Genomic DNA, 24,433 nt, shown 5'->3' with positions numbered 1-24,433 from the left:
AAGAACATTTTATTAGCAAGCCATCACAGTCCCTCTCCTCACTCACCTGCAACTCTGCTGTCACCTGCCCGGCTCCATGGTCACTAGCTGGGCAGAGCCCTGGTGCCTCTGCTCCCAGAGACCCAGCCCTTTGCACCTGTCGTGTGCGGTCTCCTTGGGCAGCTGCCCCCCGCCGGCAGCTCCACTCCAGCCATGTTCTCGTCATCTGCTGGAAAGCTCGTTGGACAAGTCCCACTGGTCTCTCAGACTCGGCAATTGTCCACTTGAATTTTGGAGCTCTTCTTCTCGAACATCCTTCATTTTGGCGACTGCCAGCAGCAGGCTGACCACTCCTGCCACACACGGCGGGTGGGCTCTCCTCTGAGGTGCCTCTGGAGTTTTCCTCCTCCTTCATCCCCTCGGCCACCGGTGCGGGGCCCTGTCGTCTCTCAGCAGTGTGGCGTGATAGTGATTACATGGGGTTCGGGTCACGGCCGGCACTGCCCCTTTCTGACTGTGTGACCTTTCCTAAGCGACTACAGTGTTCGAACCTCAGTTTCCTCCTAGGAACAGGGATGATGGTACTTGCCGTGTAGCCTTATTGTGAGGACAAAAGTGAAACTTGATATATAAAGTACCTGGCACATAGTAGGTGCTTCGTAAATGCTATTTCTAACTTGTCCTTTTCCCACGCCTCAATGTACTGCCCTATTCTCCCGTGTGTCCTTTTCTCTAGTATTTCCCCCCTTCATTCTCTAAATGGCGGCTAGAGTTATCTTGTTGTAGTATTCTTTTACTTAAACTTTTCTTGGATGATACTTGCAGGATTCCTCATAGGCCAGTCCACATAGTATCCTGTTTAACCCTGTGGGGCCTGATCCCATGCTCACCCACCTTTCCTGCCCCAGCACCCCTCTTCCCTGCCACTGATGATGGAATCCATACAGCCTCCTGGAGCACCCCCTCTTCTCTCATTTGGCTCAGGGCCTTCTTCCTAGAATAATACACTTCACCTCATCTCCAGCTGGAAAAAGCTTTCTTCAGTTCAGCAGGCATCTTACTGAGAATCTCCGTGGGCAGAGATTGCGAGGTGGTCAGGCTCTCGGAGACGCGTGGAAGCGGAGTCTGCCCTTGACATCACAGTAGCATCCTGAGCCAAAGAGAGGAGGAACGAAACATGTTTCCTGAGCCCAAATACTAATCATTGCTACAGCGCCAGCTGGCTGGAGAGTCAGGGAAGTCCCCGCTCCTACAGAGCTTGACATGCCAAGGGGCTGGGGCTTTACCTGCGTGATGACCTTCCATCAAAGGGAATTAAATGCTATTTGTGATAGAGAAAGACCAGGCTGGCTGCAGCGTAAGGGTGGCGTGGAGCGGCCGGCCTGCAGGCAGGAGAGAAATAGCCCAGGTGGGAAATGAGACGTGCGTGGGCCAGAGCGGTGCGGTGACAAGAGACACTGAAGTGTGAACCTCTGAGTGTGGCGGTTGAGGAAGAGAGGGAGGTCAAGGATCTTTCCAGTTTTTTCTAATTCAGATGGATGAAGCTGTCACCAGCCAAATAGGCACACACATCGCGCTGAAGGAGGTGAGCGGACAGTTTAACGCTCTAGATTTGGGACATATTGAGGTTTAGGTCTTTATGAGCCTCAGCTGGAGACACTCAGCAGCTGCCAGCTGTGGAAGATGGGAGCCCTGGGGTGAGGCAGGGTTTCCGGAGCATACACATGGTATTATAATCACCTTAGCGATGGTCGAAAATACTTAGAGGGACTAGAGTCAGGAGGAAATGGAGCTTAGGACAGACCCTAGCAATGTTTAGACAAGTTTTGGAGAAAACCCAGAGAGAGTGAAGCCGAAGGAGGAGAGAAAGTTCTGGAAGGAGGTGCAGGGTTGGAAGCATCAATCGGAAAGACCAAGTGAGGTGGGTTGAATAAGAGCCTACAAGCGTGGCCATCAGGAGCCCTTAGTGGCCTGAGTGAAAGTTGCAGAGAAAGGGACAGATTCCAAGGTTATTCTTTGCATTGTGTAAGTTTTCTAAGAAGAAGAGACTATAAGTTGTAGGTCTCAAAAGACGAATCTGCCTTTTTTGTTTTTTTGTTTTTTAGATTAAAAAGATTTCAGTTGGATACAGAAAATGGTCTTTAAACTTCTCTTCATTCCTGTAATTATAATTCAGATCGAAACATGTTTTCCATATGTTTTGATCATCCATATTTCTCTTGTGAATTATGTGCTCTCATCTTTCATTCATTTATCCACTGAAAATGGCATTTATTTTTCCCTTTATAAGACTCTTTAAGTTAAAGCTTTACCTTTAATATGTATTGCAAGTATTTTTCTCAATTAGTTTTCAGATCTCATTTCCAGTTACAACAGCAAGTGTGTGTGTGTGTGTGTGTGTGTACATATATAATTTAGGAATAAACTTTATAAGGATTGTGCAGAGCATGTGAAGAACATTATAAAACCTTACTGAGGTAGTTAGAGATCACTTGAATAAATGGGGAGAAATAACATTATTATATATTAAAAATATTTTTTCTAAATAAATATATGGAATTTTGTCAGTTTCAATCGAAACCACAAAAAGACGAGAACATCTTGGCAGTTTGGAGGAGGTTGGAGATTCTTAAGTAGAGAAATTTAGAAAAGAAGAGCAGTGAAGAGGCACATATGCTTTCAAATGTCAAAATATATTCTATAAGTTATAGTCATTGAAACAGTATGATACTAGCATCAGAATAGATAAAACAGTGAAAAGAAGAAATAGTTTAGAAACAAATCTGAGTATGGATAATAACTTAGCCTATGCTGAAAGTTACATCACAAGTCAGTGGGAAAAAAAGGCCCAATCAAATAAATGTTACTAGGCCAATTAGTTAAAAATTTTGGAGAACATTGTGAAATCAGACCCTATATAATACATATAATGACAAAACAAAATAAGAATAAAAATTTTAAAAACCAAAGAGTTTATATGTAAAAAATGAAGATCTATGTTAGAAAATGAAGTAAAAGAACAATTGAAACTAAAAGGAAACCTATGGAATAGAGAAGATATTTTCAAATGACCTACCTGATAAAGGGTAAGTCACTTGCACATAGTATCTGAAATATACAAAGAACTTAAAAAACTCAACACCCCAAAAATGAATAATCCAATTAAAAAATGGCAGAAGACATGAATAGACATTTTCCCAAAGAAGACAGACAGATGTCCAACAAAGATGCTCAACATCACTGATCATCAGGGAAATGCAAACCAAAACGATAATGAGATGTCACCTCACACCTGTCAGAATGGCTGAAATCAACAACACAAGAAACAACAGATGCTGGCGAGGATGAGAGAAAGGGGAACCATCTTGCACTGTTGGTGGGAATGCAAACTGGTGCAGCCATTCTGGAAAAGAGTATGGAGTTTCCTCAAAAAATGAAAAATAGAACTATCCTATGACCCACCAATTACACTACTAGGTATTTACCCAAAGAATATAAAAATACTAATTCAAAGAGAGACATGAACCCCAATATTTATAGTAGCATTTTGTATAACAGCAAAACTATGGAAACAGCCCTAGTGTCCATCAACTGATGAATAAAGAAGATGTGATACACACACACACACACACACACACACACACACACACACACACACACCATGGAATATTACTCAGCCATCAAAAAGAATGAAATCTTGCCATTTGCAACAACATGGATGGAGCTAGAGAGTATTATGCTAAGTGAAATAAGTCAGAGAAAGACAAATATTCTATAATTTCACTCATATGTGTAATTTAAGAAACAAATGAGCACTGGGAAAATAGAGAGAGGGAGGGAGAGGCAAACCAAAAAACAGACTCTTAACTATAGAGAACAAACTGATGGTTACCAGAGAGGAGGGGGGTGGGGGAAGGGTTAAATAGGTGATAGGGATTAAGGAGTGCACTTGCTGTGAGGAGCTCAGGGTGATGTATGGAAGTGTTGAAGCACTATATTGTATACCTGAAACTAATATTATATTGTATATTAACTAACCAGAACTTAACAACAACGACAACAAAAAGAAAAGTACAGGTGTTTTTCTTTTTGGATAGGGAAGAACTAACTATTCAAAATACACGGAAAGCAATCATGAGCAAATTAGTAATAGATTCCACATTAGCAGTGAAAAGCTTTGGTAAAGCAAATAATCTAGCTCCTAGAACTGTGATCTTCTATAGTTTATCTAAGGTAAATAATCATGAAAGTTGACAAACACTTAGCTACAATGATCTCATTATAGTATTATTTATAATAGTGAAAAAAAATTCTAGCAAAGTAAACATCCAGCTATAAAGACATTCTAATACATCCGGGAAACAGAATAGCATATTTGCTTTAAAATGGTCACATAGAAGAGTAGCTAATAAACTGAGTGTAAGATATGTTGCTCATTGAAAAGAGCAAGTTAATATGCACAGTGTGAGGCCCATTTTTGTTTCAAAACACAAACTATATTCAAGGGGAAATTTTTAAGTTTTTAATAGTCTCTAGGTGGTGAGATTATGGGTAACTTTTATTTTCTTCTACTTCTCTGTTTTTCAGATTTCCTATAATGAAACATAGTAATAAATAAAAAGATTTTTAAATTAAGATAATGGAACTGATTCCAATTCCATGGAAACTGAAGTAAAATGCTCATAAGTGCCCCAAGGAGGAATTTGTCCATTCTTGTCACTAATATTTACTAACATTTAGATATATTGGCTAGTCAATCAAATATTACTAATAAAAATGAAGCAGCTTTGAAGCCCATTTAAAATTTCAGTCTTGCAAGTTATATCTATGTCTTAATCTGTTTGGGCTGCTATAAAAAATGCCATTAATTCGGTGGCTTATAAACAACAAACATTTATTTCTCACAGTTCTGGAAGCTGGAAAGTCCCAGATCTTGGTGCTGACAGAGTTGGTGTTTGGTGAGGGCCATCGCCATGTTTTCACCATGTCCTCACTTAGCAGAAAGGGTGAAGAGCTCTGCGGAGTCTCTTTTATAAGAGCACTAATCCCATTCATGAGGTCTCCACCCTCATGACCTCATCACACTCCTCCCCCCCCCAAACCCACTTCCCAATATCATCACTTTGGGCATTAGGTTTCCACATAGGAATCTGGGGGAGGTTGGGCACAAGATTTCAGACTAACAATCTGTATTAGAATGAGGTGGTAATCTCTCTGTTTTTGAGTGTACCAAAAACAGTTTGAGTTTGGTACACTCAGTGCACTTTGGCTGCTTTTTAATGAGTCATTTTCTCACACCCAGAGTTGTTCATTCAGGATACTGGTGCTGCTGCAGAGAACAGGAGACAGTGGGATGCGCGAGCTCCTCAGACTCTCCTGGAGATGATGGCAGCGGGGGACATTATCTCCACCCGTTTCACTCTGCGGGAGGGGCCATCTACCGTCAGTCAGCGTAAGTTGCCAGTAGGGGGAGACAAAGCCTCAGATGCAGCTCTGTTGCAGGGGCTCAGCTTGAGCAATTCCTATACATTTGGTATCAAATATCTTTCTTTCTTTTTTTTTTTAAATATTTTTATTTATTTCTAGGAGAGAGAGAGAGACAGGGTGAGCAGGGGAGGGTCAGAGAGAGAGGGAGATACAGACTCTGAAATAGGCTCCAGGCTCCGAGCTGGCAGTCAGCACAGAGCCCGACGCGGGGCTGGAACCCACGAACCGTGAGATCATGACCTAAGCGAAAGTCGGACGCTTAACCGACTAAGCCACCCAGATGCCCCGTACATTTGGTATCAAATATCTTTCAAAGACATTATTCTGGTATCTCCCCCACTTCCTGAGAAACTTGCCTGCTAATTATGCTAGACAACTGATGACTTCAGTTCGTGAGAAGAGAAAGGAGGAAAGACCCAGAATCCCACTTTCCTTGTGGGGAGGGAGATTGTCCAAGGAAGGACAGGTGGCTTGACTTGCCTTCAATGCTAGGCCCGTTACTTCCTTGGAATTTCTTGGAGGCGTGTCTTTTTCAATAATAATAATAATAATAATAATAATAATAATAACAACAACAAAATCTGAATTAAGATGATAGCTATCCCACCAAGTTTAGCGTTAGCAGTACAAAAATACATATAAAGTTGCTCTGTAAGCCAGTGTACTATTTAAATGTTAGGAGAGTTTAGAATATGACAATATTTCCAACCTAAATTCCTTCATTTACATTTGAGCTTCCATCATAGTCTCTCCATAGGAGACGTTCACAGCAAATTCTGGGTGTTATTTTTACAGGTGGTGAAGATTTTTATTATTTATTTCCTATGTTCCTCTTGATAAGAGTTGGAAGAGAGCTAAACTTTATACCCGTTTTTTTAAAAATATTTTTTGAATTTATTTCTGAGAGAGAGAGAGAGAGAGAGACAGTGTGAGCAGGGGGGGTCAGAGAGAGAGGGAGACACAGAATCTGAAGCAGGCTCCAGGCTCTGAGCTGGCTGTCAGCACAGAGCCCGACGCGGGGCTCGAACCCATGAACCGTGAGATCATGACCTGAGCCAAGTCGGACGCTCAACTGACTGAGCCACCCAGGTGCCCCCTACCCATTTTTTAAGTTGAAACATGTAACTATATCACAGACATTTATAAATGTGTGAACTGACTTACATTTATAACATTACAAAACACTGAAGTCCTCAAACTTGCAAGAGAGGGTTGCGATTTCATCTGTCTGAGGCCAATGAGACAATAAGAAGGAAAACCTCATTTAAAATAAGCAAGTAGAACAGAAATTTATACACCCGTGTGGCTAGTTTACAAAGCAAAAATAGTGACTCTCTTATCCATCAGCTGTGGGTCATAAGTCACTAACTTTTTCTGTACCTCCGTTTTCTTGCTGGTAACATGAGGGGTGGGAATAGGTCACCTTCTAACAGTCTGTGATTTTATAAGAACTCAAATGAAGAAGCGTTTTTATTTTCAGTAACACAGTTTCCTCTTCAGGTGGCCAAGGGATTGTGACCGGAGGCGTTCCAGAAAATAGGAAACAGTGGCGGCACGAAGTGCCAGGAGCTTTAATGAATGCTTTGGCTGCAGCACGTCTAACAAGTAGCTCATTTTCTGCCAACGAAGGAGAACTGGGTATGCAGTTTATTTTTAAAAACATAACCAGTCCCCTGAGGAACTTTGTCAGAGACTTGCAAATGCAGAAAGGGGATAAAAATACCTTCAGCCCAGAGAGAGAACTGTAAAGGTCTCAGCCTTTTCAGAAGCTGATTTGCTGTGTCCAAGCCTGTTTCAACTGCTGCTAACGAAAGATTTGAGCTTCCGAGAAGAGTGGGGTAACTTTCATTAATGTGATCTGTTGACAACTGGTGAAAATAAGTAAGTGGGGCAAGTGGCTTTGTAGATGATGAGCTGGTATTGCTTAGCTCTACCTGCCAGTTTATTATGACAGCTATTCAACAGACTCAAATTATTTTCTGATAGGAATGAAAATACATCATAATATAATTTCTTGGCTTTGGGGAGGATTTGGGTTTTTTTGCCTCTGATTTTTAGCAAGATTATGTTTGTGTTTACTTTATGGGAAGCCAGCTGTCATTTTCAAAAATTTGAGGCGATTCGTATCACTGGGGGATTTGGTCTTTGCTCAGGTGTGCACTGCTACACAGAAGGTCTCCACAGGCAGGCAGGTGCATCAGCACAGGTGCGAGGTTAGGGTCCCTGTGTTTCAGGGACATGAGATCGAGGCATGAAGGAGGCATAGAAACAAACTAGATAGAACAGAGGCTGATAAATACATAAAGAGTGATACAAAAATATGTGCAACCTTGAGAATAATGTTAAGATACGTACCTTCCTACCCAAGAGTGAGTCTGCCAGTTTATAAAGCCTAAACTTCACAGACTTTGTGAAATCTTTGTGAAAGATGAGACTTCAAGAATGTACAGAAGAACGAAGGTATCAGGTGGGAAGGACATACAGATACACAAGTCTGTGTCGGGCCCTGAGAAAACTGGGTTGACTAAAATCTAGGAGCAGTAGAGGGGACCAGAGTCCCTGAGTGTACAAAGTCCTTCGAAATCCTTCGATCTTAAACTACTTCTAGCAGTTGACACAACACACTGTTGCTTAAAACTTAAGAGGAAAGGGAGGGAGAAAGGGAGAAACTGCCTTCAAGACTCCCTTTCCAGTACCTTCAAATTAAAAGCAATGTAATTGCCTGTTTGTTTGTTCCTTTCCCTTCTGTGCTGGGGTAAAAGCACTGTCCCTAAGGATGGGACTGAAGGCAGTAAGGAGGAAACTTTGGGCTGATCTGGTTTGGCCTGGAAGCCAAGGGCTGGGTCCCCAGGCCAGGTAGGAAGGATGGTGTTCCTCTTTCAAGACACTGAGGTGGGGACATACTTGGTGGCTAAGATGCCTCTTCCTGCATTTGCTCCTGTGATTCTTGGAGAGAATCATATAAAACTCTTCCTTTGGTCTGTCATACCAAATTAATTAATTAATTAATGAACTTCCTGTAATTTTGCATGGATGGCTTTCCATTGGGCACGTATGAACAATTGATCTATCAAGTGGGGTTGGAAATAGGAATTTGCCTCCACAGGTGCATTCAAAGCAGAGTGCAGATGTTTTCTTTTGCAGTCTGCTCAGAGTGCTGACACCCCTCCCTGCCCAGCTGTGCTCTGCCTCTGACTGCTGGTGGCTGGTGGCCTCTTGACTTCCTGTCCCTAGTCATCTTTTCTTCCTTCAGCTCAACCTCTTGCACTCCTGCCAAATAATCCTCCTCCTAAAAAAAGACCAAATCTCTTTTCAGCTTAAAATCCGGTACAAGATTCCCTCTTACCCCCAGAATAAAATCCAGTCTCTTTGTGGCCTCTAAGCACCTTAGATCGTGCCAAGTTTGCTTGCATTTCTCCAGCATCATATATCCCCCCCCCCGCCCTGCCCCCCGCCTTGGTTTAGAATGCCTGCCTCTCTGGCCAGAATAATGCCTCCTGTAGGATTTCCCTCTGATGAACCTCCTACAGCTTCTGTATGTTTCATAGGTGGTTCCCCCTCTCTCCCCTGCTTTTCCCGATAGTACCCAACGGGGCTTTTTGTAAAGGGGTCTGCAATAAAGTCGAATCTTAAGTGCTCTTTTGCATGAGGGAGTGGAAGGCTCTGTAACTATGTTAATAAGCTTCTCTTTAGTCCAAAAAGTTCTAGTAAGTCCTCAAGTTTGTCTGTTGTTTCCCTGCCTTTTCCCTTAGCTGCTTCTGACAATTTCATATTCATTCAGTCTGACACTTAAATTCATTCACGCTCAAATTATTTGTTAAATGCATGCAATATTGACCTTTCATCAGTATATTTATCATTTAAATTCACGTCATAAAACGATGCAGTCATGAATTTATTTGCATTTTTATGTTTGCTGTGAAAAACCCGGGTCCCACTGCTGGGGACCCACTGCTTTAAATGATTAAGAAAACATCTAGGCAGGTTTCCCTTGCACGCTTCTAGGTTTGGCTTCCCTGCTTAATACCCCACAAGACACAATAATTCTCTGATCATAAAACTAAAGTTCACTTTAATTTCTTAGTCTTACCATCTTCCTCACTAGACCATAAGCTTACGAGAGCTTTGTCTTGATGACCACCCTGCTTTGTCTCTCTATCCCTAGTTCCTAGAACTTAGTAGGTGGCTGTCGTCTTTATGAATGAACATAAAACCACAGCACATTTTTAGTACAACTTTATGCAAGGGCATGTAATCACCAATATTTGTATGGCCATCAAGTTGGATAGGAAAATTACAATGTGAAAAATAATTCTTACGGCTGTATAGAATCTTCATGAAGACTTTCTGTGTGTGTATGTAAATTTTACTAACTTTGATTGCAGTATAATAGTCACAGTTTATAAAGGCTGGTAAAGATCAGCTGTTGGTCATACATTTAAGCATTTTTCATATACCCTTCGTCAGTATTTAACTTAAACTTCCCACTTCTTAAAAATAAATTGTTTTCATGCTTCTAGCCCTGCATTCCATTAAAAAAAAATGAAACTTTATCAACTACATGTTTAATTTATCCTCATTTTAAGTTTAAGAAAGCAAGATTTTTATAAAAATCCTTTTCAATGACTCTTACTAATAAAAGCTCCACTCTTTAGATGAGGACAAGTACTTTTTTTTTTTTTACTTGTGCATAATTAATTCAGGTCAGTAATTTTGTTTATAGTTTAACCACTCCAAGGGGATCCTTGGTGGGAAGGTAACCTCCATGTTTCTTGTATAAATTTCCAGGCCACATAGTTGCCTTGGTAACATCATAGTTGCACATCCTGATAACAGCTGATTTACATTTCTATAGTTAGCTATATTCATTCTTTCTTCTCTCTTGTTAAAGAAAAAATAAAAGCCTGCTAAAACTGTCTTCCTGAAACAGGAAACCAAAAACTATGAATCCCATACCAAGTGGAATATTCAGACTGCCAGTAATCAGCCAGACAACCCCATAGATGAGATGTACCAATCAGTTCATTCATTTCATAATGCACTTTAGGAAACAACAGAAGCTATGATTTGGGATGAAACACATTGATTAAAAATAGGTAAATATTTAATTACAGTGTGGTGAAACTTTTACTTGTAGGTATGTACATGAATAGCTTACCAAAAAGAAAAAAAAAAGGCCACGCTTTGTTTTTAGTTTCACCCTTGGAGAAAAGTTACGATTTCTTCTCCCACTTGTTAGCCGTGGGCAGGGATTTACCCCTGGAGACTAATGTGAAACACTGTTTAGACTCCCAGGAACCAGAAGGTTGCAGAGCACATGTGGGAGAGGTAGGTCGCCGTAGGTTCCCAAAATGAGCATAGTCCTTCCCTCTTCCTTGTATCCATGCCCTTTTCAATATGACTTTGCAGCTTCTCCATCATTAAATGGCTTTTTTTCCTTTCCCCTTAAATCTCAACCGGCCTCTGTAATTTGCTGAGGCAGGTAAGATGGAATAGAAGTGGCGCTGTGCTGAATCTGAGTGTTCAGGGAACTGCTCCCCTTTTTTTTTTTTTTTTGGAGCCCCGTCTGTCTCTCAGCTGCCTCCAGTTGGCCTGCTGGAAAAGAAAGGGACCATGTGGAAAAGAGAGACAAGCCACCCAGGAGAGGCCGCAGTAGGCCAGCCGGCCTCCAGCGGGAGTGGGCTCAACCGAGACCAGAAGAGCCAGCCAGCGAAGCCTGGTCCAAGCTGCCTAACAGCAGAATAGTGACCCAACTAAATGCTTATAGTTTTAAACCACTAAGTGGTTTATTCTGGAAAAGCTAACTAATGTAGACATGTATAACAAAATTCCCAAAGTGGGAGTCAGAAGGACGCCAGCGTTACATAGTGTTAATGCCAAGTTAGGAAGCCAGCATTTTTAATTTTTTTGTAAACTCTCTCTTTTTTTTTTTTTTTTTGATTTTAAAAAAATCTGTCTCAGCATTGCTCTTGATTGCACCAAGGTTGAGGTTTTGTAGGAAAAAAAACCTAGACATCAATGATAAGCATATGAAAAGATGCTCAACATCACTCATCATCAGGGAAATTCAAATAAGTTCAGGGATATCACTTCACATCTATTAGGATGGCCGCTAGCAAAACAAACAGAAAATAAGTGTTGATGAGGATGTGAAAGAATTCAAACCCTTATGCACTGTTGGTGAGACTGTAAAATAGTACAGCCGTAATAGAAAGCATATGGAGGTTCCTAAAAAAATTTAAACTAGATCTTCCATATAATGCAGCAACTCCACTTCTGGGTATCTGTCCAAAAGAAACAAAGAGATATTTTTGCACATCCATGTTCATCATAGCAGTATTCACGATAGTCAAGATGTGGGAGCAACCTGAATGTCCATCAGGGGATGAATGGATAAGGAGAATGGGGTGTATTCATATCACAGAATATTATTCATCCATGAAAAAGAAAGAAATCGTGTCATATGCTACAACATGGGTGAAACTTGAGGACATTATGCTAAGTGAAATAAGCCGGACACAAAAAGATAAACACTGAATGAGCCCACTTGTAGGAGGTATTTAGAGAAATCAAACTCTTAGAAACAAAGTGGAATGGTGCTTTCCAGGGGAGGGAGAATGGAGACTTATTTAGAATTTCAGTCATGCAAAATGAAAACGTTCTAGAAATTTCTTATACGGTAGTGTGCATATAGTTAACAGTACTGTACGCTTACAATTTGTTAAGAGGGTAAATTTATGTTTTGTACTTCTTATAATTTAAAAAACATTAATGAGTTTTAAGATATTCAGAATATCTTAATTGTCTCATAAATCATTTTATTATGGTATCTCTGAATCAGGATCCAAAAATTGTGATTGATAATATAAAAAAATAATTCAGAGGAGTAATATTCTGAATGTGAGGAATTTTAATTATGTGTTATTCAATTTGTTTAACTGATATTTTCCTTTTTATGGATATACAGGGCTGATTAAAAATGTATGCTTAGAAAGGACTAAAAGTTCTGTAATAGTTTATATTTATAAAATATAAACTCCAAGGGCTAATAAAACATTTTGTCATTTCATCAGGAACATTGTCTTTGCTTTTGGTGTGTAAAATAATAATATGTCTCATAATCAGTGGAATCTTAGAGTTGTTGAGGGATGCTTTCTATAAAGAAAGGAAATACTATCTTCAGTCTGGTCTTTTTCCCAAGAGAAAAAGAACACATTTTAAATAACCACAATAAATCCACGTCCTCACCCCCACTCCCAAAAATGTGGGTGAGTGCTTTGGGTTTCCACTGCAGATGTTAATGATTAAGCCTCACTCCATGTTGTATACTCAGTTTACTGAAACAGTGAAGAATAGCATGGTCCAATAAGGTTGGCAAATCTCAAGTTTTTACAACAGAAGATTTTCTTAAATTTTCTATACAATCAAAGCATCTATCCCCAAAGTGGGAGTATTTTGCCTTTTCATTTCTCTCTCTTTTCTTAAGTTTATTTATTTATTTTGAGAGAGGAGGGGGGAGGGGCAGAGAGAGAGGGAGAGAGAGAATCCCATGCAGGCTCTGAGCTATCAGGGCAGAGCTGGACACGGGGCTGGACCCCACAACTGTGGGATCGCAACCTGAGCCAAAATCAGGAGCTGGACGCTCATCTGACTGAGTCACGCAGGTGCCCCTTGTCTCTTCGTCTCTGATCCTGATTCCTCTCACTTCTTTTTCTTGTGTTGCCTTCCACCTTCATGCAACGTGTGGTGATTGAGATGTCAGTTGTCATACCTGTCATAGTCTCCGATTTAATGGAAATGGTTAAAAGGTTTTACCTTTATGGTTGATATTCAGTGCAGAATTTGGGTACACCCCTCATCAGGTATATAGGCTGGGATGCTTTAATCTCTCTTATTTCTTTAGCAGTGGGAACATTGAAACAATGGCTTCCTAGAGAAGATGAGGGAAATGTGGAAATGGCCCCTGGCATTGAAGCAGATGAGGAACAACCAAGATCGGATGATGATGATACGTAAGTGGGTCCTATCCAGGTGCCCGAGTGAAGTGCTGGTAGAAAGTGAAAATGCTGTTGTTGAGACTTGAACAATAGCCTCAGAGACCTAGCTAAGGAGACCAAGTTTTACTACACATGTGGGTTTGTTTCCAGGCTCTCTGTTCTTTTCTAGTGGCATCGTTTTCCTGTCTCTGCAGGAGTGATATTCTGTCTTAAATTACTGTGCATTTACCATATCTCTCAGTATGTGGTAGGGCTAGTTCAATACCTTTTTCTAATCTCTGTTTCTTTTTCTTCAAAGCTATTTTAGCTATTGTTCCTCTGTACTTAACACATACATCTTTGCATTTTTCTTGTAAAGTGTCATGAGAAGCTTTGTTGGGATTTTGATGAGAATGACATTACATTTGTTGATTAATTTATAGGATTTGACATCTTTATGATCATAAATCTGAACATCCATGAATATAGTATAGCTCTGTGTCTCTTTATGTCTTTCCTTAAAATATCCTTCAACATTTTTGTGGTTTTATTCACGATATATAGGTACCACCTATGGTTTTTGTTGTTGCTGCTGTCATTATTAAGGGGGTCATTTTTCTTTTACTGTGTTTCAGCTTGGCTACCGCTAGTGTATAGAACACTATTGATGCTGTATTTTGTAACCTTACAGAACTCTCTTATTAGTTCTAAACCTTGGAGTCTTTTGAATTTTAAAAATTTTATAATGTGCTTTTTAAATAGGTAATATATTCACATGACTTCAAATTCAGAGGTTAAACTTTGCCATAGTATTCCATTAAACTGTAAGCCAATATTTATATCTTGTGTATGTGTGTATCCTTTTTCTTTTTCTTTTTTTTTTTTTATATATTTTTATTTATTTCTAGGAGAGAGAGAGAGACAGCGTGTGCAGGGAAGGGTCAGAGAGAGAGGGAGTCACAGACTGAAACAGGCTCCAGGCTCTGAGCTGGCAGTCAGCACAGAGCCCGACGCGGGGCTCGAACCCACGAACCGCGAGATCATGACCTAAGCGAAAGTCGGACGCTTAACCGACTAAGCCACCCAGGCGCCCCTCCTTTTTCTTTTTATAGAAAGTTTCATAGTGTACATGCTTTCCTGCAATTTCCTTTTATCACTTAACACTGTAGCTTGAATAGGTATCATAATGTACAAACAGTAATGTACATACTATTTGTACATTTGTAATTGGATATTGTCAAATTGCCCTTCACAGAGGTCAACACCTATGAACGCTTCCACTGACAGAGTACGAAAGTGCCTGTGACCTTGCACATTTTTTTGTTCAGTGTGTTGCCAAACCTACGGACCATTGCACAACTGATAGGTTAAAAAATGACATTTCAGGTCATGTTTAATTAACATTTCTTTTCTGAGTAAGGCTGTCTTTTCCAAATGTTTAAGAACCATCTTTTTTTCCTCACTGGGGACAATTATTCATAGCCTTAGGCATTTAAAAAAGTAGGCTATTAACATTGTATTGATTTGGGGAACCTTTTGTATTTTAAGGAGATTAATGTTTTATCTATGACTCTAGAATATTTTCTCTTGTTTTTTGTTTGCCTTATTTTATTTATAGTGGCTCATGCCATGTAGAAATTTCTTATTTTTATCTAATTAGGTTTATCAATTATTTCATAAGAAATGATACCAGGATTTTTAAAGTAATTTTATGATCTCATTTTCTATTTAGTTAAATATTTTAATCCTCTTGAATTGCATTCATATTACACTGCAAAGTGTGGCTCCAACTTGACTTTTTTTCCAAATAACTCCTTAGTCCAACGCCATTTATTGAAAATCTTTATTTTTGCTACCAATTTGAAATGCCACTTCTCTGATATGCTACATTTTTGTATGTGCTTCCATCCAAATCTTATTCTTGCTAGTCTAATTATTATATTATAAACACATTGTTTATAATATGAATTATTATTTTGGAAGGCTAGTTCTCTTAAATACTTTTCTGTTTTCAGTATTTTTCTATCTAATTTTGCTTGTTTATTTTTCCATATGAACATTAGAATCAACCTGTCTAGCAAGTAAAGGAGGGCAGGAAGGAAGGGAGGAGAGAATTTTCTCGGCTTGCTTCCTGCCAGTAGAATCTTGGAGTCCAGCCACCTCGTTTCAATTAGGATTGTCTGTGTCCCTTTTGGTTCAACCTGGCTATGTTTCTGCATATATATTTTTTTCAAAAATCTTGTAGGTTTCTGCAAATCTTACTGGGATTCACTTCATTAGACAAAAACCAGATCCACAAATCTTTTTGACGTAAGTGCTTCTCTGTCTTGAGCTTTTGCTTAGATTCTGAGGGACAACACCCTTAAGCTTCTTGGAAACCCTCCCGTTTGAGAATGATTTTGAGATTCATCCACATTGACATATGTATCAATTAGCCATTCCTTTTTATTGCTAGGTACTATTCCATCATGTAGAAATACCACAATTTGGTAATACATTCACCTAACAATCAATGTTTGATTGTTTCTAGTTTGGGGCATTATAAATAAAAGGGCTATGAATATTTTTGTACACATCTTTGTGTGGACATGACTGAGTTGTATGGTAGGTGAATATTAAACTTTTTAAAAAAACTGCCAAACTATTTTCCAAAGTGGTTGTTAGCTTTGGAACAAAGCCATTTTATATCCCCCTGTTGAACAGTGTATGAGATTTCTAGTTGCTCTACATCTTTACCAAACGTAGGTATGATCAATTTTTAAAAATTTAACCAATCTTGGGGCTCCTGGGTGGCTCAGTCAGTTAAGCATCCGACTCTTGTTTTCAGGTCAGGTCATGATCTTGTGGTTTTATGGTTTCCGGCCCTTCATTGGCAGTGTGGAGCCTGCTTGGGATTTTCTCTCTCCCTATCTCTACCCCTCCCTCCCTCACACTGTCTCTGTCTTTCTCAAATAAATAAATAAATAAACCAATAAAAAATAAAATAAAAATTTAACCAATCTAATGGGTATGTGTGGTGTCTTTGTAGTCTCTGAGTTACAGGCATTATTCACACAGCCTTGCTACCAGTTCTTTGAGAGAGATATATTTTGCCAATATTTCTGTCTGGGTTTCTTATTATGGTATGAATCAGGTTTGAAAATTTTTGTTTTTAATTTTTTAATATTTATTTATTTATTTTTGAGAAACAGACAGAGCATAAAAGGGGAAGGGGCAGAAAGAGAGGGAGACAAATCTGAGTCATCAGCATAGAGTGAGATGCAGGGCCTGAACTCAGGAGCTGCGAGATCATGACCTGAGCTGAAGCCAGATGCTTAACTGACTGAGCCACCCAGGTGCCCCTGAAGTTTCTGACTAGTGCATTTTTAAATCACTTTCTAAAATCAGAATTTCCAATTTATTTGCATTTTGGACAGAGAACATCATCTGAGTTTTAGTAATTTGGAAAAGTTTATTGGGATTTCCTTTGCTATTCAGTATAGTTTTAATTTTATGACTGTTACACATGTACTTGAAAAAAATGCATATTCTTCTTACTATTCTGGGGGTACATATGTTCTTTTTTTTTTTTTTTTTTTTTTTTTTTTTACAAATAGTTTATTGTCAAGTTGGTCTCCATACAACACCCAGTGCTCATCCCCACAAGTGCCCCCCCACCCATCTCCCCCCTCTCCCCCCACGCCCATCAGTCCTCAGTTTGTTCTCAGCATTCAAGAGTCTCTCATGGTTTGCCTCTCTCCCTTTCCCCCACTATTTCCCCCTTCTTCTCCCCCGTGGTCCTCCGTTAAGTTCCTCCTAATCCTCCTATACGTGCAAACATATGTTCTATATAATTATCAAACTTAAAACATTTTTTAAAAAACTACTCTATGGTCTTTATTTCCCCTTTATCACTTCTGAATAGAAGTACATTAAAATCTTAAGCTGTGTGGTGGCTTTGATCATTTCTCCTCATATTTCTATCTCCTTTCAACGTACTTTAAATATGTAGAAGCCGTGTTCTAATTTATGATTGTTATATCAGTTTGATAGACTATCTCCCCTTTTTTACATTATGTAATTTTTGTCCCTGTTAAAGCTGTTTGCCTTAAATTCTATTTTGTGAGATACTGACACTGCTATTCCAACTTTTAAGTTATTTTATTTAATTTTTGAGTATTTTTTCTGACATGTATTTTTTTATTCTTTTATTTTCATCATTTCTGTATGGTTTCGTAATATAAAATGTTTCTTATAAAATGCATGTAGCTGGTTGATAATGCTTCTTGTCATGTAATAACCTCTGTTTCTTAATTAGTTTAATATAATAAAACTCATTAGAATTATTAACATATTTGGGGTCCACTCTTATGTTTTAAGCTTGATTTTGTGTTTTGTTTGTTACCATTTGGCATTTCCTTCTCCTCCCCTTATGTCACAATCACAAACTTTTCTATATTACTCCTATTTTCTCTATACTAGTTTTGAAGATACAGATTATATTTCTATTCTTTTAGTAGCTAGCTTTTATGTACTTCCTACAGATTTGTCTAACAAATTCAGAAGTTGTTCAGTGATCTTTTTTTTCTTCCCAAACATGATGAACACATTTAACCACTAAAACCTTTCCACTCTAATATTGTTATCAAGAGTTATAATTTTACTTAAAAAACATGTTTTAATTGTAGAAAACTTCATAGTAAAAGTACAGAGAACAGCATAATGAACCCTCATGTTTTCACCATCTTTACTGCCTGCCCCCCAACCCCTACACTTTTTTTTTTTTCCTAAGGTTTGGGACATTCCAAGTCTGAGACATCAAATCACATATTCCAATTTTATCTTTTTTTGATGAAATATACGTATTTTATTCTCAAACCTAACTCAATTTGCCATTATAGTTTATCAATCTTTGAACTTCCCATGGTTTTTTCTAGTCTGTGCTTTTCTTCCAATTTCAATTTTCTTCTTGATGATGTATATTCTCTAATAATTCTTTAAGATAGGTCAGTGGGTGGTAAATTTTGGATATGTTTGCATATCCAAAATTGTTTTATTGCTTTATTTATAATTTAGCTGGGTATACAACTTTAGGCTGACAATGATTTTTCTCCTAATCTTTATTACTATTGATGAGAAGTGTGCTGATTGTTTTTCCTTTATAGATATGCTAACTTTCTCCCCAGCATGTTCAGAATTTTCTTTTTATCTTTGTGTTCTTATGTTTCACTGTTTTATGTCTGGGTCTGGAATTCTCTTTTCTCCTGCTTGGCTCACTTCTTGTGAGGACCTAGGACTGTCTTTAGCTCTGGAACACTTTTACTTATTACTTTTCCAAATGTTTTTCTTATTCCCTCCATTTTGGTCCTCCAAACAGAGATGTTCTGGAGCTTCTCAGTCTGTCTCCAGTAACATCTAATTGTACTTTCATATTTTTTATTCATTTCTTTTTTCCATGCTGGGTGAATTCTTGAATACTATTTTCAAACCTATCTGGGTATTATATATTAAGGTTTTTTTAGTTTACTTATTTATTTTGAGAGAGAGGGTGAGAGGGAGAGCATGAGCAGGGGAGGGGCAGGGAGAGAGGGAGAGAGAGAATCCAAAGCAGGCTCCAGACTATTGGCACAGAGCCCGATGCATGAACCATGAGATCATGACCTGAGCTGAAACCAAGAGTTGGACGCTTAACCAACTAAGCCATCCAGGTGTCCCATCATCTATTAAGTTCTTAACTTAAATGTTTATATATCTCCTGTCTAAGATTTATAATTGTTTGTATATTTATATATTATTGTTTCATTATTGCATAATTATTGCCCCTAATTTAAAAACATTTTAAAATGGATGCTATGCTTCATCTTTTTCAGCATACTTACTTTCAGAGCATTATAAAAATCCTCCATAAAAGTAATAAATCTGGACTTAATGCCTGCCCCAACTTTAAATAAAATTTCTTGCCTATGTTTCTTACCATTAGATTTATTAATGTGTTTTGGAATTTTAGTTTACAGACTCATTTTGTTTTAAAAGTTTCATGTTTTGTTTTTAAAATTTTCTTTCTTCCCTTTCTTTGTGCCCCTCCTGTGTATCTAGCATGTTTTACTCTCTTCAATGGGTTCCCCTCCATTCTTGTTCACTGGAGCCCTTGAAGAGCTACACTTCATTGCAAGGGTGGTCTAGAAAAAAAAATCTCAGTAACATGGCTTGTCAGCCTTGGCCAAATCTCTGGGAGAAGAGTTCTTCCTGAGAAATTTATAAGCATGGATTTACCTTCACTTGGGTTTAGCGTTTGAATTTATAATACTTGGATGGTCTGGAAATACGTATATTGAGAAATCAACTTTAAAATTAACAGTAAGGGATCATAATACTCTGGGATCTCTACAAGAAATAAATATAACCTGGAGGGATATAACCTCAATCCAGGCTACATCAAACTTTCTCACTCAGGCGCTGCTGAAGATGAGTTCACAACTAAAATTAGAATCCACAGCAAATAGCTGAATTAGACCATAAAGACCTTCAGATAATATAATTATCCTATGAATATTAATATTTACATAATTAATATTGTATATTTAGAATTAAAGTAAGGAATGAAAACATAAGAGAAAAGCAGATCTATCAGAAAGGAGCAGGAGGATTTGATAATCCATCAAATAGAACTTCTAGAAGTAAAATAATATAGAAATTAAAATTTAAGGACAGTTTAAAAACAAAATAGGCATAATTAATGAAGGAATTAAGAACTGCAAGATAGACCTGAGGTAAAAAATGATAGAACATGTGAAAGAGGAGTTAAGAGTCATGAAGGTCCAACATATATCTAAAGCAAGTTCCAGAAGAGGACAACTGGAGAAAAGCAATATTCAAAGCAGTTATAGCTGCGAACTTTGCACAGTCATTGAAAGCCATAATTGTGATAGCTGGGAAGTAAAACAATAACCAAGCAGGAACAATGAAAATAAACTCACACCTGGGCACATCATACTTCTAACTGTAGAAGGTGAAGACAAAGGGATGATCTCAGGTAAGCACATATCTCAGTAGTGATAGCTTAACAAATGGAACCTAGAATTCCTGGTCCACATCAAATTTATGATCTCCGATTTTAGTGATATCTGGCAATCCTATGCCTGGTTTGCTTCCTTACAAACCCTCTGCCCTGCATGCTGCCCCCCCATCCGCCTCACTCTTGTCAGGTGACCATGCCTCCTACTTCACAGAGATAGCATGTGGTTTGTAAGCGGAATGGTCTTGATTGTCTAGTTCCATAACTTCTCTCTGTCCACAGGCGCCCTCGTCGCCCGCCCTCTCTCTATCTTCCTTCTCGGACAAAAAATTGTCTCCCTTCCTGCTGAAAGCACAGCCTGGCACGGGTACTCTGGATCCCAGCCTTTCTCAGAGACCTTGTTGCTATCTATTATCCGTCTTTCTCCTTTATTTTATTTTACTTTACTTTATTGTATTTTATTTTATTTTAGAGAGAGACAATCTTACATAAACTCCTCAAGGAGTTTAAGTTCCTTGTCGTCACTTGCTTACCTACTACTGCTTTCTTGATCCACTGTATAATCACTCCTGCCACACAGCACGCTCAAAATGTTCTTGCAAAGGTCATCTATCACCTGGAAATTGACAGGTCCAACTGTCATTTCTGTCTTCATCTTATTTGGCTGCTCCCTCTCTGGAGACTCTCTGCCTCCTTGGCTTCCATGATGAACACTCTTGGCTCTTACCAGATCCTCCTCAGCCTCTTGACTTGCCATGTAGGCATTTGGGATTGTTGACATGGTTTTCTTGGTCTCCTGCCTTCTTCCCTTCTAAGACTATCGGTGTTGAGGTCTTAGATATAATTTCGATTCTGAGTCCTACTAATTAGGATCTGTGAGACCTTGGGCAAGTTTTATTAGCCTCGCTGAGCCCAGCTTCTTTATGAATTGATGGTGACTGTGTCTACCTCCAAGTGTTGTTAGTATTAGATGAGATACAGTTGTGTGTTAGGGGCTTGCGGGCAGTCACTGGTGTAGAATAAGGGCTCACTATATGGCAGCTGTTTTTTATTCTTTTATTCTTTTTTCTCCTCTTTTCCTCACCTTTTCAACATAAGAGTAGATGGGTATTAATAAATATAATTAAAGTTGTCAAACATGAGTCCAACTAAACAGAATACTGATTTTCCAAACATTGTTTTTTTTATCATCCTTAGGAAAACCAGACTGTTATAATAAATAATGCATTACCTGGGGGGAAATGCGTCTATTAAATTGCTCAAGTAGGGGTGGGAAATGAGAAGGGAAACGACTTTTCATATGTATTTTTCATTATTTTGATATCATAAAGTTGACTTTTAACTTATTTCAGAAATTTTGAAGAATCTGAAGATGAGTTGAGAAATGAAGTAATAGAATCCCTAGAAAAACTTGCTACTTCTAAAGATGAAGAAAACAGCAAAGAGACTCCTGGCTTCTCTAAGGGTGCTGAAAAGTTGGGAGGAGAGGAGATAGGCATACAGAAATATGCAGACTTAAATGACGGTTTGGAGAATATTTCTACTCAATCTAATGACAAAGTGTCCATTGCCGATGAAAACCAAGAAACATCAACAACCCATCAAAATATACAAGTGTGATTATTGTACTTTTTCTTAAGTAATAAGTTAGTATCTATTAGCTGTAGTATCTGTCCGGGCACAAGTCACTAATATTCATTGTGTAAGAGTTTTCCAGTCATCCCAGGGGTTTATTAATTTTTCTCCCAATTTAGACAATAAGACTAATTTGAGTGTAGAAATTAATATTTTTACTTTAAAATCAAGAGATCTTTCGGACAATAGATGTGATAGGCAGAGTAATGAGTCTCTCTTCCCGCCAGCCCAGCTGCGCACCCAGTCATGCGAATATATTGTTACATGGCAAAGGGGACTTATAGTTGCAGCCGGAATTAAGGCTTCTACTCAGCTGACCTTCAAATAGGGGAGGTTTTTTTTTTATTACCTAGGTGGGCCCAATGTAATCACAGGGGTGTTTAAGAGTGGAAGAGGGAGGCAGAAGAGAGACCCAGAGAGGCGTCAGGGTGAGCGGGGATGAGCCTGGTGCCGCTGGCTTTGAGGACAGAGGAATGAGCCATACGCCAAGGAACAGAGGCAGCTTCTGGAAGCTGGAAAAGGCCAGACAATGGACTTTTCCCAGAAACCCGCAGACGGAACACAGTCCTGCTGGTATCTTGATTTTGGCTTCGTGAAACCCACTTTAGACTTCTGACCTACAGCACTGTAAGATATTAAATTTGTGTTGTTTTGACTAAATTTGATAATTTGTTAAGACAATGGTAGAAAACTAATACAATGTACAAACTGATGCATTTAGAATAATGAATCTGCCATTATAGAAAACTGTGATCTGGAGATTTCTGAAGTTATGCTGAATACACTTTTTTGAAGCTGATGCTGACACTTAAGGGAGTACGGTAACGGAGCAAAGAGAGGATCAAGGCCCATTATGTTAATTATGCGCCAAATATTCATTTCATTATGTTTTATTGAATTAATTTCTAACAGCTTCAAATGTATAGATTATAAACTTCTTGAAGGCAAGGACCAGAGACCTGGTCCTTATATCTTACGCTGATCTTTTTATATATGGCGCTTAGCAGAGTGCCAAGTTACTACAATCCCAGTGTTGAACATGTGCCTGGAGTTTAATAGATACTTGTTGATTTATTGTGTTGCTTCTACAAAGGACAGAGTGGTTACATTTCCAAGTGGTAGAATTCTGCCTGAAATACATGCTCTGTAGCAAAAATAAAACTAAAATTACACATTAATATATTGCTAAACCAATAGAACAAGGATGAAGAGGGGTTGGCCAGATTATTTCTAAGGTCTGCTTAAGTGTTTATGTTTGATATAATTTTATTAAATGTGGGGAAAGTATCAAGATTCCCCTAACTGTGGGATGCATCCTATATTTTCCTAGTGATGACTGACACACTGTTCTTTCAACGTGGTGTGGGTTTCAAGCCACTCTTTAAGGGAGATTGCTCCGTATCGTCCCATCATGAGCTGAGAATATTCAAAATTTTCTCACCACTGTGTTAATTTCAACCTTGATAACACATAGTCCTGAGAGATTAGAGCATCATTAATTCTATGACTCTCTTAGTGGTCAGTGTATACTTGTTTTACTTTCAGAACATTATGTGGCTAAGGCATAATAATTCTGTTAGCATGCTTCATTTAATCCTCATTCTAGATAACATTTGAATGCATGGAGAATGAAACTTGGTTCCTGAAAATCCCAAAGATCCAAAGACCAGTCAGTTATATGCAGAGAAAAAGAAAAAAAGAATGAATGTTCAGTGTTTAAGAATAAGCCTCTCAAGTTTGCTCCAATGACAAGATGTTTGGCTAAAGTCACCTTTAGCTAATAGCCACCAACCCTTATCCATTCTAAGAGTTTAAGTTCTTTGTCGTAAAGTAGGAAGTGTTCGTTGTGATAAGTATACATAGCTTCAAGGTTTTTCAACCTGTGTCAGCCCCTAATTCACCTTACCCACCTTACATACACTATTACCTAAATCATGTTCTTGAGGTACAATTGATTACTTTATTCTGGGTTTAGGCTTAGCTGCATTTGTTAAGTTGAAACTATGTATCACACCTGCATGTGTTTTTAGAATAAATTTTATTAAAAACTATGCATCTTGGTAATTATGTATCCTAACTATCAAACTGATCATTCTTTAAATGTGTACGACTCGGGGCGCCTGGGTGGCTTAGTCGGTTGAGCGTCCGACTTTCGCTTAGGTCATGATCTCGCGGTTCGTGGGTTCGAGCCCCGCGTCGGGCTCTGTGCTGACTGCCAGCTCAGAGCCTGGAGCCTGTTTCAGTCTGTGACGCCCTCTCTTTCTGACCCTCCCCTGCTCACGCTCTCTCTCTCTCTCCTAGAAATAAATAAAAATATTAAAAAATAAATAAATAAATGTGTACAACTCTTAACTTCCCTTTA

At 38.7% G+C, this 24,433-nt stretch overlaps 1 protein-coding gene across 1 annotated transcript in view; it reads left to right on the top strand.

The window, feature by feature from the left end:
- Nucleotides 1–22,056, top strand: part of NEK5 (NIMA related kinase 5) — a 61,115-nt gene extending 39,059 nt beyond the window's left edge. The window contains exons 19-22 of the mRNA XM_039236077.1: nt 5,296–5,425; nt 6,967–7,104; nt 13,370–13,478; nt 21,789–22,056. Coding sequence (XP_039092008.1) covers nt 5,296–5,425; nt 6,967–7,104; nt 13,370–13,478; nt 21,789–22,056 — 645 coding nt within the window. The remainder of the gene's footprint in view (nt 1–5,295; nt 5,426–6,966; nt 7,105–13,369; nt 13,479–21,788) is intronic.
- Nucleotides 22,057–24,433: the final 2,377 nt, after the last annotated feature.

The sequence above is a fragment of the Hyaena hyaena genome, unplaced genomic scaffold (genome assembly GCF_003009895.1).
Source record: "Hyaena hyaena isolate Hyena2069 unplaced genomic scaffold, ASM300989v1 scaffold_106, whole genome shotgun sequence".
Lineage (NCBI taxonomy): Eukaryota > Metazoa > Chordata > Mammalia > Carnivora > Hyaenidae > Hyaena > Hyaena hyaena.
Note: the sequence above shows the minus strand (reverse complement) of the source record. Positions and strands in the feature narration are given on the sequence as shown.